The sequence below is a fragment of the Podarcis gaigeae genome (assembly GCF_964106915.1).
Source record: "Podarcis gaigeae genome assembly, chromosome: 3".
Taxonomy (NCBI): domain Eukaryota; kingdom Metazoa; phylum Chordata; class Lepidosauria; order Squamata; family Lacertidae; genus Podarcis; species Podarcis gaigeae.
Window position 1 is genome coordinate 78,583,194 of NC_139680.1, and position 15,172 is coordinate 78,598,365.

Here is a 15,172-nt window from a genome sequence, read left to right on the forward strand (position 1 = left end):
ACCTTCCTTTCAGCCTTTAGAATTAACATCCTCTATATACAACAATTCTGAGCGTGTGGCCTTGAGATTACTGTACTCAATGCTTTTATCTGCCTTCGATCTTGTTCTTCCCTAAGCTCTGTTGTTGTTTTTTCTTGCCCACCAAGAACAAGAGTTAAGAGGATCCCCTCTCAGGCTATGTGTTGGTTACCATAGCAACTCCCTATATTCTCAGTCTTCAGAATACTACAGTACAAGTTTGGTTCCTATAACAACATTATAAAGGCAATAAAAATGAATCTGAATCTCAGGTAACTTGAGACTGAAGTAACAAATACTACAGGAGAATTGGTATTTGGAGAAATGCCACTTTGAGGAACAGAGTTTCAAAACATAAAAGAAACATCTTTCCAGAACAGCAGTGTAGAAAAGCTCCTGGAGTGTTTTAGGCCAGAATATTTTATCTGTCTGGTAGCAATAGCAAATAAGAAAGACAACTGGACTATTTCTGAAGTTACTTGTGAAACCTAAAAAATCTGATGAATGTTCCTTTTCCCCCTAACACAAACACTTTACCAAGAATAAATCCCAGGTCATATATTTTAATTGTTTTCCTTTAATGCATGGTATTTCAGTCTGTCCCAATAATTAAGAATAATAATTTAGATATTGCTTAAACACAGAAAGAACGTATACACATCCAAAGGAAACTCAGTCTTATGCTTCCTGCCCTGCCCATCCTCTCCCTCTCTCACCTATGCACACATGGATGAGAATCACTTGCTTCTGGTGCAATCTCATACTGCTTATTATTGCAGATATTTCCCATCAAGTTCCACAAAGTGCAACACAAGGAAACCTACGGTATACTCCATGGGTAGGCAAACTAAGGGCCAGGGGCCGGATCCAGCCCAATTGCCTTCTAAATCCGGCCTGCAGACGGTCCAGGAATCAGCGTCTTTTTACATGAGTAGAATGTGTCCTTTTATTTAAAATGTGTCTCTGGGTTATTTGTGGGGCATAGGAATTCATTCATTCCCCCCCCCCAATATAGTCCGGCCCCCCACAAGGTCTGAGGGACAGTGGACCAGCCCCCTGCTGAAAACCTTTGCTGACCCCTGCTATACTCCATATTCATTTGGCCATTCATTGCAAACACCACGTCTTGTTGGATGCCACCTTGAATAAGCAATAGTAGCCACTTGATTTAGTTTGAGATACGAAAAGAGTGAGTTGTGAAAGCCTCTATTGTTTGAAAGCTTCAAATATTCCATAGTACTCTCTCACAATCATGTATTTTATTCCTGGTATTATGTGTCATCTTCAACACATGAAGTTTCAGATCCAATGAATAAATGTAGAAGAGATGCTTTATTAACAAGCAAACACCCATCTATGTACAGTATCCATCAACTGAACTTAACCTTCTCTAACGGAAGACGCTTACGGACCAGCTTGCTTTAAAGAGTCTATTCATCTTACAAAGATACAACAATGTATATCAACATGGTGTGTGTGTACAAAGGGACAAGGGAGAGTTGAGAAAAGGGGAAGAGTGGAGGGGAAAAGTGAGTGAAGGTGAACACGAACATAAGAAGAGTCACTGGTCCCATCCAGGCCAGTATCCTGTTCTCAGTGCTCTGCCAGATGCCCATGGGAAGCCTGCAAACAGGGTCTGGGCGCAACAGCACTCTGCCTACCTGCACCTCCCAGCAATTGGTGTTCAGAGGCATCCTCTCTCTGACAGTGGAGGTTGAAGACTTGCTCCATCATGGCTAGTAGCCATTAATATCCTTATCCTCCATAAATTTGTCTAATCCTGTTTTAAAGCCACCCACACCCTGTGTCTAATGTAACCCTTACTGAGCTCTTATATTGCCTTTTAAATGGAGTGGCAGGCTTCCAACCCCACCCCCACCCCTGGGTCTCCACTCACATATGCTTGGACTTTAAAACAAGGAGCAAGCTTGAGAATGCAAAAGGGGGGTTACAAAAAAGAGGGAGTAGGAGGCATGGGGTTGGGTTTGAAGATGAAAGCAGGAGCATAGACAAATCTGAAGAAGAGGAAATGATAGTGGCTTTATAACTGGGCAGACGGCAAAAAGGGTGCAACGGCTGGACAGAGGAAGATGCAGGAAGTTACTATGGGGGTGGTTTGTGTGCAAGGTGGAGGTTGCACAAAAAGAGGTGGGCGAGAATGGACATAGTCGTGAAAGGAAAAACAGGAGTGCAAAGTTGTGCTGCAAGAACAGAACAGATAAGTGGCTTCAGAAATGGGGTTGGGAAAGTGAAAAATGAGCTCTGTAGCTGCATGGGGTAGGAAGGGGAAGTTCTAAGGGGTTAATATGCGGTTAATGGCAGGGAGTTGGTGAGCAGAGAGAATGGGGATGCAGCCTCTAGTTATTTTATATTTTGACAGAAACTAAATATTGATTTAGTGCCATAGTATTTGATATGATAAATGTTTCAAAAAAAGAACCACACAACAAATGCTGTCTTGAATGTTGCCCATGCCCTACACTTTCCATCACTTGACATAGGTTGCAATCCTATACATGTCTATTCAGAAGTATAGGATTCTGTTGTGTTGCGTATGAACGTTTGTACAGTGGTACCTCAGGTTACATACACTTCAGGTTACAGACTCCGCTAACCCAGAAATATTACCTCGGGTTAAGAACTTTGCTTCAGAATGAGAACAGAAATCATGCTCCAGCGGTGCGGTGGCAGCGGGAGGCCCCATTAGCTAAAGTGGTGCTTCAGGTTAAGAACAGTTTCAGGTTAAGAACGGACCTCCAGAACGAATTGAGTTCTTAACCCAAGGTACCACTGTATATCTTTGGACAAGTATCCATAAAAATAGATATTAATTCAAAGAAGACGTAAGCTTCATTGAGTTCAATGAGGCTTACTCTCAGGTAAGTGTTATAGGCTTGCAGTCTTGAGGTCACAGTTCACTTTAGCTTAAAAATGATTTCGCTTCAACTTTACGCTCAACATTTATTTTAACATTATTTGTTGATCTTAGCACAACACTTAGTACAATGACCAAGTACAATATTTTTGGGAAAGCACTACTGTAAAACACTATAATCTCACTGTGTTAGGGTCTACTATGCAAGCAGAAAATTTAAATCCTTCAAGAAATAGGATTCTTAAACATTCAAAGCAGGCTTTATTCACTTCGAGTAAACAGTCAGAAGGGCTTAGCTTCTGCCAAAACAACATGTTGGCATTCCAACAGCTTTTTTATTATCTGTTTCCCTTCTTCTATTACATCCACTCTTAAATCCAGCCATACCTTGACAAATGCCAGCTAATTTATTGGGCACTGCATTCCTGGAATCTACTGAAACCACACCTGGAATTATGTGTATATGTGTCTGCACACATGCACTTGCATCAGAGGCAAAAAAATCTTTAAGATATTTATTTTATCTGGTGGTTTGCTTGATACATCCTGCACATTTAAAAAACATGCCACACATTTTCTTCTTTCATTTAAATGACAAAGAGAATAATATATTGTCAGCTGTCCAATAAGCACATTTTAGTGCTTTCTGCTAAATGTGCTTTGTATTTCTTCTGCCTTGGTGCTCTTATTATTTCATTTTCATATTTTATTCAAATAAATTATTAAAATAAAGGGTTAAATTTTCATACGGAAGACTGCCTTCATTGCATATTTAATGAAGAAATCCTGTGTTTTCCTATTCCAGTTAGGGTGGATCCAAAAGCTTACAATGAAGGCAATGCAATTTTCTTTCTCCTGCCCCTAGTAATTATTTTACACCAAAGAGTCTAAAGATTTGTTTTGAAAGAAAACAGGCAAGCATTTCTTGCAGTGTGGAAGATACTTTTACTGCTCTGGGGTTTGGGGGGTTTGTTTGTTTTTTTGCCAATTTTAAAAACATTTACACACCCTAAGCTGCATTTGTCTACTTACTGGAATACTTCGCTTTATGGTTTAACATATTACAAATGGCAAGAATACAGAATTCATCCACTCAAAGTCATATGAAGGTAGCAAAATCAATAGATGCCATTAAGCCACGAGAAATAAATCTACACCAGCGCTGTTCTTGGAACACTTGTTTTATTTACATCTGAATCTACCAAATTATACCTGACTATGTTACTGAGAACACCTACACACCTGCTCTTCTGAATCAAGAATCCTTTTAAACAGCAATCTTCTCATTAGAAAGGCTTTTGTTAAACTGTATATTATCAGTGCCAGAGATATTTGTCACCAACTTGCCTTCCCCCTCCAATAGCATATTGATAGTGATACTGTTAGCCACTTGCAGCTTGGTTTAAATAACTGCACTCTGCTGTTTTCACTAGCAAGTTCTATACATCATATCCCTGTCTAGCTTGTAATATTTTTTCTTAGGCTGCTAAAAACCAAATCGCTTCTTACCATTCTGATCCAGTAGAGTCGAGCAGTGCTAAAGGAACTGTGGCTGTAGTGCTGCTTAGAGGAGCCAGCGGAGGCTTTAGAGGAACAGAGTGTTTTATGTGTGGAAAACGCATCACCACCTATTATATTTCAGTCATTCAATTGCTAGCCTTGATGTTTTGGAAATCATCAACCAATCCAGGCAAGGAGAAGGGAGGGCTTGGATTGTTCATATAGCATAGTTTTGTGCAGTTCGAAGAGGAAGAAGATACATCTTATTTGCATTTTTATTCACTGTGTGTAGAGAATGACTCCCTATTCTTTATTCAAAAGCAATTCACACATAGTTTTTAAGCTTCTTCAGTGGGTTGATTGAAAGCATGTATTATGCAGAATGGCACCATGCCAGATGACACAAAGGTTTACCACGCTACCCAAATCCTGACTTGCAGTGCTCAGTGGATCCAAACTTGATATTATCCTAAATCCCCAGGGCCTCTAACTAAGCCAGAAAATGTGTTGGCAATCAAAATGTGCATCTACGTGCTACCAATTGGTTATTATTATTATTTTTGCACTATGCTTCTATTTAAAATAAAATAAAAAAAATTCACCTGACAAATGCTAGCAATTAGATGACTCAGAAACTCAAGGGAATAAAAAACGACCCTGTATACCAAATAATTATCTGCTTTTGCTATGAGACAGTGTCCTAACTGGTCAAAAGCCAAATGGCTTTGTGACAAACCATGTTTCTTCTTTGGAATTCTCAGAGTCAGTTGGGTGCCTGACATTGTCTGCTCTGATGCAAGAGAAGGCTGGGTGGAAAACAATAACATTATGCTACAAGGAAGTATAAAGAATGAATTGTTCTTTTAAAAAAATGAACAAACTCCAGGGAAGCAGGCAGACTTTTGCCCTTTTAACACAACCATGCCCAAGTATGCTGAATGTACAACAGGCAGCAGGACTGTGATCACTCTACATGGGCCCTGTGCACTTGGGCTCAGCTATGTAAGATGCAACACAACATTGTGATGTCCACATACATAAAGCCTAACATATATATCTCAAAGCATACTGCCCATATTAGGGTAAGGATAGTAAGTTATCAGACCTAAGCACTTGGGGCTCTAACTGCAGGGACGTCACTACACATTAAATTCAGTGCACATGGGTGTGACAGGCACAGTTTTGCACAAGTGGGCAAAGTCTTCTGCTATTCCATATAAGTGCACACCAATGAACTAAAAGGGCTATATTTTCAAAATAGCCAAGCCAAGGCACTAAACCTCAGAGGAGTCATAGAAAAATAAGCTCATAGTCAAGCATTCTATATTTTTCAATGAAACCCAAATGTTTGAACTTCTTATTGTCACATATTCATTATGTGATGCTGATGCAAGCTGTTTGGACTGGAGCAATTACGGAACTGGATTGACGTCCACACCTTGATGTAATATTTCCCAGTGGACGCTGGTCCATTAGAGGAATCAGGGTCCAGTTGCTCAGCCCTGCTTGGACTCTTCCCCTTTCCCATCAATCCTGTCTATTGAGGCTAGGAGGGTCGAATAAGCAAACTGAGGTCCAAGATCCTGCCTGAAATAAGACATTGGCTTGGGGAAGTCTATTGCTCTTTTGGATTCTCTGGTTAGAGCTTAAAAAGCCTACATAGAAGGAAGTTGGAAACTTTGATCCTAGGCAAGCTTGCTCCTTGTTTTAAAGTCCAAGCATATGTGAGTGGAGACCCAGGGGTGGGGTTGGGGTTGGAAGCCTGCCACTCCATTTAAAAGGAAATATAAGAGCTCAGTAAGGGTTACATTAGACACAGGGTGTGGGTGGCTTTAAAACAGGATTAGACAAATTTATGGAGTATAAGGATATTAATGGCTACTAGCCATGATGGAGCAAGTCTTCAGCCTCCACTGTCAGAGAGAGGATACCTCTGAACACCAATTGCTGGGAGGTGCAGGTGGGCAGAGTGCTGTTGCGCCTAGACCATGTTTGCAGGCTTCCCATGGGCATCTGGCAGAGCACTGAGAACAGGATACTGGCCTGGATGGGACCAGTGACTCTTCTTATGTTCTTAAGAGGGCATAAAAGTAATGAGCTGGGGGCAGGGGCAGGGGCAGGGGCAGCCCGGTTAATTTCGCTGTGTCCCCCCCCTGAGAGAAGTAACTATGACAGAAGGAATTCCCTTCCAAAACAATGCAAAACAGTTTTCAGTTAAGTGCTAATTATTTGTACAACTGCAAAGCTTAAGTGTCCACAGAATCTTTGCAAGGGAAGAGGATGGGAAGAAAGCCAGAACAACTTGGCTATGCCTTGGGGGCCTATTTGCACCTCTGGAATCTTTTTGGCTTCCAAAAAGCGCCACTATGTCCAGGGTCCACCAGCTGCCACTGGGACCCAGTCTCTGAGCTTACGTTGTTTTTTGTTTTTTAAAAAAGTAAGTTTCTAGCCCTCAAGGCCAGCTCAGAACTTCATGGCCACCATAACAACCATGGCTTGTCTCTAACATCAATGGTACACAACTGACATAAAAATAAAGCATTTTGTACCCCACCCTTGTCTTTCTTGCTCTGGCCCTGCCAGAAGGGCAGGAAAGCCCACAGCTTCCTTCTCTTGCTGCTAAGGACAAGCCCTGCCAGAGAGGATTTCCAGGAAACAGGAATAGCATTTGCAACAATACCAGCAAGGAAAATTCAGAAGTGAGCAAGCTGGTGCTTTTGCACAGGAACAAGTAGCAAGCTCAGCTCTCATGTGCTGTGGCCATTCATGTCTGCTGTCACGTAACCCAGTTTGATGGTGGCTGGCCTCCACATAAGGAACCTGCAACGCTCCCATTTAAAAGTGCAGTAGCTACTCTGGGTCCTAGCAGGGAGGAGCGCAGCCAAGTGAGTGAGCAAGCAGGTAGTCATCACATTCTAGAGTCAGGTGGCTGAATCACCCCACGGTCTTCATGGTCTTCCAGTTGTTGGGTTCCCAGGGCTTGTCTGGACAGATGTGCTCAGCATGTGAGCAGCAAGGAGCTGATGTGGCGGCAGCATCTTCCCTGTTGGAGTCCTGGAGGGAGGGCGGACAGTGGGCCCCTTAGATGCCATCTGGCCCCTCTCTAGCATCAGGCCTTCCTATATTGGCCTGCCCAGGTAATAAGATCAATAGGAAAGCTCTCCTGGTCATCCTGTTGATGACAAGCACATTTTGTGGTGACCCAGGTCTTTTCAGTGGTGTTGTCTCAGCTATGGAACTCCCTTCCCTAAGTTCTGCCTAGCCCTGTAATTGTTTATTTTTTTTGTTGTCAGCTGAAAACCCATTTATTCACCTGGACTTTTGTGGGAGTCAAATAGGATATGCTGTGAGTTATGAAATGTAGCTGCTGTCTGTTGTGTATAGATATTTTTGATGCATATTAGTAATAGAATCATAGAATAGCAGAGTTGGAAGGGACAACAAGGATCATCTAGTCCAACCCCCTGCAATGCAGGAATCTTTTGCCCAACATGGGGCTCAAACCCACAACCCTGAGGTTAAGAGTCTCCTACTGTACCAACTGAGCTATCATTCCTTTAACGATTTGCTGCTTTATTGGAGATTGGTCTTTTTTCTGTAACATGTCCTGGGATGATAGTAGGATGCACAGTGGAAAATAAATTATAATGACAGATGAAGGAATAAACAAATCAACAAACAGAATTCTCTCCATAATTACCACCTCCATTTAGAGCAGAACTGAAACTAATCTAATACTGTAACTTTATACCATTGTTTCCAAGTTACAGAACTGCATCTGAATCTTCATCAAAGATTTGGGAGGACTTAAGCATTAGGTACTGAGCTGTTTTGTTGACCCCACCATTACATTCATGTGCATTTCTTCTGGGGCCATTCACAACCATAATAGGAGACTCTTGCTTTTTGTCCAGGTAGGTGTTCTGCAGGACAGCATTGGAATAAATGAAAGTGCCCTTGCCTTTATTAAGCAACTGGGCAGGATCTCAAATAATTTCATCATCAATAGCAAAGTTGTTCTTACCACTAAAGACAAGTGGGTATTAGTGCAAATCCTAAAAGTATCATGTTAATCTAGTTTGATCCTCAGTTGAAGATTCTAATTAAATTTTATGGAAAGAGATATATCCTGCTATATAAAACTGAAGCTTCTGTCTCTCTAAAAAGATAGACAAAAACTTTCCCTGCAGAATCAAATAAATCCATGGAAAGCAGAAGCCAGGGGACTCTGCATACTCCTAGTTTAGGAAGTACAAACAGGCCTCTCTTCCAAGGCTTAACTGAAGTGGTTGGGAGCTCTGGTGCAGTTCTCAAAATAGGGTCTCCCCCCAAGAAGAGATTCATGAAATAAGGTATTCTGGGCATGTACAGTTTCATATTTTAAAGTCATTTCCCATTGTTTTTGCTCACTTCCTAACTTGGGCCAGTCACCAACTCGCAGACTAACACACCTCACATCTGTTGTATTGGCATCTGTCTGTCTTGTGAGACAAAAGAATCTGCTTCCAAGGGTTAAAGTCAAACCGCTTTGGCTGCATCGGTATCATCATCATCATCTCAAAACTGCTGCCTACCATGTTGTTTTTGCTGTGTTAGCAGCACTGAATGACCTCTCTGGGGTGCAAGCCTGGAATGCTCAGATTATAAGGCCCTACTCATGGTCTCACTGTTGTAGTCCAAAGGAAAGCATAGCAGTACTGTTGGCAGCAGTTTGGATGCAAGAGTTGCCTGAAGAAGGTGTACAAGACACCATCCATCTATCTTAGGGACCCCACTCCAGATTTGTGTAGGGTTTACTCCTTTACTTCTCCCAAAGATGTCCCACAAGGCACCATCCTTGGGGTTTACTCCTGCAGCGTTTCTCACAAATGAGTATAGTCATAAGACTCTGGGGATTTAGGATCAATGCTTTCCTTCTCCTAGATGGGCTACCTTCTCAGGTTGATGAGCGCCATGTGCCCCTAGTTTCCCTCTACAAGCATGTACAATAACTGCCTTCTTGACTGTTGGACTGGTCTGCTCAGTCTGCCAGAGCCTGCCTTTGCATGCAGGAAGTCCCTAACTCACTGAGGCTTTGAGACCCATTGGCTACCCTCGTCTGGCCAGTAAAAGCCATTTCCAGGCGCATGGCCACTTTCACATGCTAGCAGCTTCTAGGAATCACAGGGACAGCTGAGTGCAGGGTGAGGAACAAAGGTGGAAAAACTACCCAAGTAGGAGGAGAACATGCCCCACCACCAGAGGTATTTCCTTTCCACCAACACCACGTTCACCACATATTGTGAATATATAGGAGGCATAACATGGCTACGAAATGGGTCTTATTGCTTGTATCATAGGCATTAACCTTTGGTTCCTTTATCCCAGGCATAGGGAACCTTTGACCCTCCAGATGCTGATCGAGTACAATTGCCATCAGCACCAGCAAGCATGGTCAATGGCCAGGTATGATGCAATTTGTAATTGAGCAACATCTGGAGGGCAGAAGGTTCTTCTCCACACATGCTTTAACCAGAGTGATATATCTCTGTACTACAAAGATCCTTATTTTTCTGGGTACTCTACTCCTGCAAATTAGTACAACCCCAAGGCTTCAACCAATCTTACTTTAGCTCGATTATTGCAGGTTTTACAGATGTGCAAGTCCTACTTGCGTTCAACATGAGACTGATTCCTAGAGGACTTACCTTAGGCCTGTAAGCACCAGGGAATGGAAAGTAGAGTGATGTACTTTAATTTCAATTTTTACTATTGTATAGGTAACATAGCAAGGTGTCAGTAGTTTTCCTAATTGCCCAGTAAAAAATAAAACATGCTCTCAAATTCCAGTGTTCAGTACAGAGCTAGATGGACCATTGATCTGACTGAGGCTTCCTATGTTCCTATGTAATGCAATTGGATAGGAGCAGAAAATTCTACAGGCCTGGCTATGTCATAGCAGCAGGTTTGCACCCCTAGAAGCACAGCAAGTCAGGGCACCTAAGCGCCACATACTTTAAGCTGGATTTGTGATATACTTGCCAAGAGGTTGGCCACTAGTGGGACAAAACCAACAACAGTTCACAGATTTATTAAAAGACTGTGTAGCCTTGCAGCAACTTGCAGACCAGACTTAGGATATGTTATAATTTTGCCGTCTATTCTGATATTGTACAATAGTAAGCCGGATAGATAAACATGTCTTGTTGACATGAAAAATGGCCAAACAAAGCCCAATTTCATTGATCTCAGCTACTGATATTGTCTGTCTTTTCAAACAGCAAGCCAAGCCAACAACAGCAGCGATCAATATTCCATAATCCATGCTTTTGTTCTGTGCTCTCGGCTGAGTCTTTCATTGACAGAGAGAAATGATTAAACCTCTCTTTCCCTTTGGCCACTAGAGAGTGCCACAGTGCTGCAGAACCTCTTAGCTGAAGTTAAACAGCTAATTTGTCTTTTGACAAAACCAATCATTAAAAATGATACCTTGTGCTGCTGTACTGTTGTTATACAATCTGGGTATTTTTCTTGAAGGATGTAAAGAAAAGGCATTTTCAAATCTATGGGGGGGACGGATGGACAATAAGTAATTAATCTAGTCTGAATACTTTGTATTCTAAAAGCAATAGACTTCATGCTTTCATCAAATTGTGCCTACGTGAGAAGCGCATATAGGTTATTTGATTAACATGGCCATTGGCACTCATTACAGATACTATTTTTGCAGTGCTCCAGGAAAATGTAGTGCAGAGATTTAATGTTGTATAATGACTACCCTAATGAACTGGCCATGAACATCTATGAACATAGCACAAGTTCATTGGTAGTTTAGAGAGGAGAGGGTAGAGGTGAATGATCCACTGCTTCCAAAACCTTGCCAGCTCACACTGATCAGAACAGGGGGTGAGATGGCGTCCTACTCTAGCTAGGTTTGGTTTCAATCTCTGAAAACACAGCAGCAGGAACAACAACTACCACCAGTCACAAGAGGAGTTCAATAGCAAAGTCAAGGTGAATTTGAGGTCAAGCACAAGAGAGCAGTCAGGAATGGTGCATGATCCAAAGGCAGAGCCAGGGGCAGAGGTCAAAAGCTAGAAAGATCAGACATTTCTGTATACAACACTACAGTGGTGCCTCGCTAGACGAAATTAATCCGTTCCGCGATTCTCTTCGTCTAGCGGTTTTTTCGTCTTGCGAAGCAAGCCCATTGACAGCTTAGCGGATTAGTGCTAGAGCTGTCAAGTGGCTTCCAGCGATCAGCTGTTAAGTGGCTTATCAGCGGAACAGCTGATAAGCGGCTTAGCGGCTTAGGAAAAGGGCAAAAAAACCAAAAAAAAACCGCTGGGGGACGCAAGATTTTTTCGTCTTGTGAAGCAACCCCATAGGGAAATTCGTTTTGCGAAGCGCCTCCAAAACAGAAAAACCCTTTCGTCTAGCGGGTTTTTCGTCTTGCGAGGCGTTCGTCTTGCGGGGCACCACTGTAATGTGTCACATCATTTGTAACTGATATTTAGAAAAGACTTCACAATCTGAGAAAAGAAACAATGCACGTAACTTTTGTAAACCAAGAAAATCTCTCATCTCTCTCTGTCTCTGTCTCTCTCTCTCTCTCTCTCTGTGTGTGTGTGTGTGTGTGAGAGAGAGAGAGAGAGAGAAAGAGAGAGAGAGAGAGAGAGAGAGAGAGAGAGAGAGATTACTTGAATAAGAATAGAAATGCATATGCTGAGCTTTGGAAAGAAGTTTCAAGGCTCTGGCAGGGTCCTAGAGCCCTCCCTTCTCCTTCCCAAAGCTGAGAAAGTGCTAGCTAGGCAAGAGAACACTAGGACCCAACCAGAGCACTCATGCCTCCTTCCCAAAGCCCAGGGCCACGCTTACCCAGCTTTGGGAAGGCAGGATGAGGGCTGGGGTGTGTGTGTATCAAATGTTGCCAAGAGCCACATAAGGGCCCCAAAGGTTGCATGCGACCCTTGGGCCATGCATTGGACCACCCTGCTCTAGAGTCATGTGCTCCATCATTTATCAGCCGCCTGGGCTTGGACCTTCTGGCACCAACACTCTCAAGGGTTGGGGGTGATTCAGCTCTGCTCTCCACTCCTTCTAGGAAAACCCTGGAGGCTGGCCTGGGAAGGTCCCTCCCAGTATACTAGGGTTTTCAGTGTTGGCTGGCTGGCTCTGTGTATGTATGTGTGTGCGTGTGTGCGCGCACACAGGCACATCTGGGTCTTTTTGGTCATTAGGAGTGTTAGGTCCTTACTGGAAGATTCATCAGGTTAGGGCATAGTATGTAGTTGGCATAACAAAACAGCTTAGGAACAGGTAGATGCAGTTCTCCCCTAGAATATCTGGGTTAAACCACAGAGCCTAGGACTTGACAATCAGAAGGTTGGTGGTTCGAATCCCCACGATGGGGTGAGCTCCTGTTGCTCGGTCCCTGCTCCTGCCAACCTAGCAGTTTGAAAGCACATCAAAGTGCAAGTAGATAAATAGGTCTAGTTCCCGCTCTGGCGGGAAGGTAAATGGCGTTTCCGTGTGCTGCTCTTGTACACCAGAAGCGGCTTAGTCATGCTGGCCACATGACCCAGAAGCTGTACGCTGGCTCCCTCGGCCAGTAAAGTGAGATGAGCGCCACAACCCCAGAGTCGTCCACCACTGGACCTAATGGTCAGGGGTCCCTTTACCTTTACTAGTGGTAATTCTATGGTCATGGAACTTTCCATGGGTATAACTGAAGCCTCCAAAGTGTATGTGATCCCTCTGCTTCCAACAAGGCACCTCTGCCATAGCCAACCCTTCCTTCCATCATCATCATTATTATCTATCTATCATCTATCTAACTATCTATCTATCTATCATCTATCAATCATCTATTTATTTATTTATAAAATTGGTTTGTTCTTAAGCCAAAAATACTCCCAGAGCAACTTATAAATCACTTAAAAGAGACAGTCCTTGCCCTCAGACTTACAATCTAAAAAGCCATAACACAAAAGGAACATGGTTTGGATAGATAGAGGAAATAAGCAAACTCGAGTACAGGTTCCTACAAGTGTTAGGGAATAATATTGTTATTACCTCATTCAAAGTTATTTATTAAAATGTTGAATTTTAATATTCTGCCACTATTTGCATTTATTTATTTATTTATTTATTTATTTATTTTTACTTTCCACTATTTTCTGATTAAAAATGTGCAGTAGACACAGACTTTATTTAAATGTTAGGTAGGTGTATTGGTTGCTACTACCCCAGTGGTTGCTCTTACACTGTTCCGGCAAGCCCTTTTGATTTGCTGGTGTCTTTATGTCCCACACTGCTGACACACCTTCTAATGGTCAGATGTTGTTGTGTTGTGACATTCAACCATGCAAACTGGCCTAAACACACAAAAAGATGAATATTCTTTGTTCTGCTGCTCCTACAGAAAACTGAGGTTACAGCTGAACACCACTAGGTGGCAAAAGTGCTTAATTCACATTCCAGCAGCTACTTGCTTTGGAACTGTTTCTGAAGTAGATTGTGGTAACAGTTCACCTTCACAGTTGCCTGAGACCCAAATGAGATGATAATGCAGTTGTGCATATCAGCCCTTAAACTTTCTGTTTCTCTGTGGGGGTTTTCAAGCTGGAAAGCAGCCTCAGAGGCTTCCGGTGAAAGGTAAAAAGTTGAAATGGGTCTGGTATCCCATGACACTGTTTTTCCACTCAAAACTGCTCTCCTAAGCTATGCCTATGGGAGAAACGATGGAAGAAAAGAGACAACTGCATGTATTGACTAGTGGTGTACTTTCTGATATTAAAAGGCTTAAGTGTTAGGGAAGTTTTTAATGACTGGTGTTTTAATGTATTTTTAATCTTTTTGTTGGAAGCTGCCCAGAGTGGCTGGGGAAACCCAGCCAGATGGGGAGGGTACAAATATATTATTATTATTATTATTATTATTATTATTATTATTATTATTATTAAATGATATGTGCAAAATGTACCCAGTAGGAACTTAAGGCGGCAGTAATATATTACAATACAAAAAGTGTGACTTGCACTCTGAAATGCTCCTGTTCAGAGTTCCAGCACTTTCCCAGAAAGAGCCATTCCATTCCATTCTCCTCAGTTTTCATTTCCACCAAACAGCCAGGTTTCCAGTACTGTACAGTCAGCTTCTGTATACTAGTATACCTGAAGGAGCATCTCCACACCCATTGTTCAGCCTGGACACTGAGGTCCAGCGCCGAGGGCCTTTTGGTGGTCCCCTCACTGTGAGAAGCAAAGTTACAGGGAACCAGGCAGAGGGCCTTCTCGGTAGTGGCGCCCGCCCTGTGGAACACCCTCCCATCAGATGTCAAGGAAATAAACAGCTATATGGCATTTAGAAGACATCTGAAGGCAGCCCTGTTTAGGGAAGTTTCTAATGACTGATGTTTTAATGTATTTGTAATCTTTTTGTTGGAAGCCACCCAGAGTGGCTAGAAAAACCCAGCCAGCTGGGCGGGGTCAAAATAATAAATTATTATTATTATTTTGTAGATGCAAGGAGTGTCAGCCCAATAAAACCCCACTCTAGGTCTCTTCAATGTATGTTATAGGGACTCAGGGCAGAGCTTTCTCACTAGCTGCTGCAGTTCTAGAACTAGCTACGCAAGCCAGCTCATTAGAATTCCGGAACAGAGCTGTATGGGAGATGTTTCAATTTTCTCGGGTATTTAAATCTAAATTACTGAATGCATGTTGCCATTACTTTTACTTGTTTTATTCTTTCGTACTGACACAATAATCATTATAATTAATAAATATTTAGAAAGAA

At 42.4% G+C, this 15,172-nt stretch overlaps 1 protein-coding gene across 3 annotated transcripts in view; it reads right to left on the bottom strand.

The window, feature by feature from the left end:
• The window catches only part of PLD5 (phospholipase D family member 5), a 99,320-nt gene that overhangs the window by 59,107 nt on the left and 25,041 nt on the right, over positions 1–15,172 (bottom strand). Inside the window, exon 1 of one of the 3 annotated variants that reach the window (XM_083732524.1) lies at positions 4,403–4,505. The exons of the other annotated variants lie outside the window; for them this stretch is intronic. Coding sequence (XP_083588650.1) covers positions 4,403–4,405 — 3 coding nt within the window. The 5' untranslated portion in view covers positions 4,406–4,505. Of the gene's footprint in view, positions 1–4,402; positions 4,506–15,172 lie in introns of those variants that run through there. 3 annotated transcript variants of the gene reach the window in all.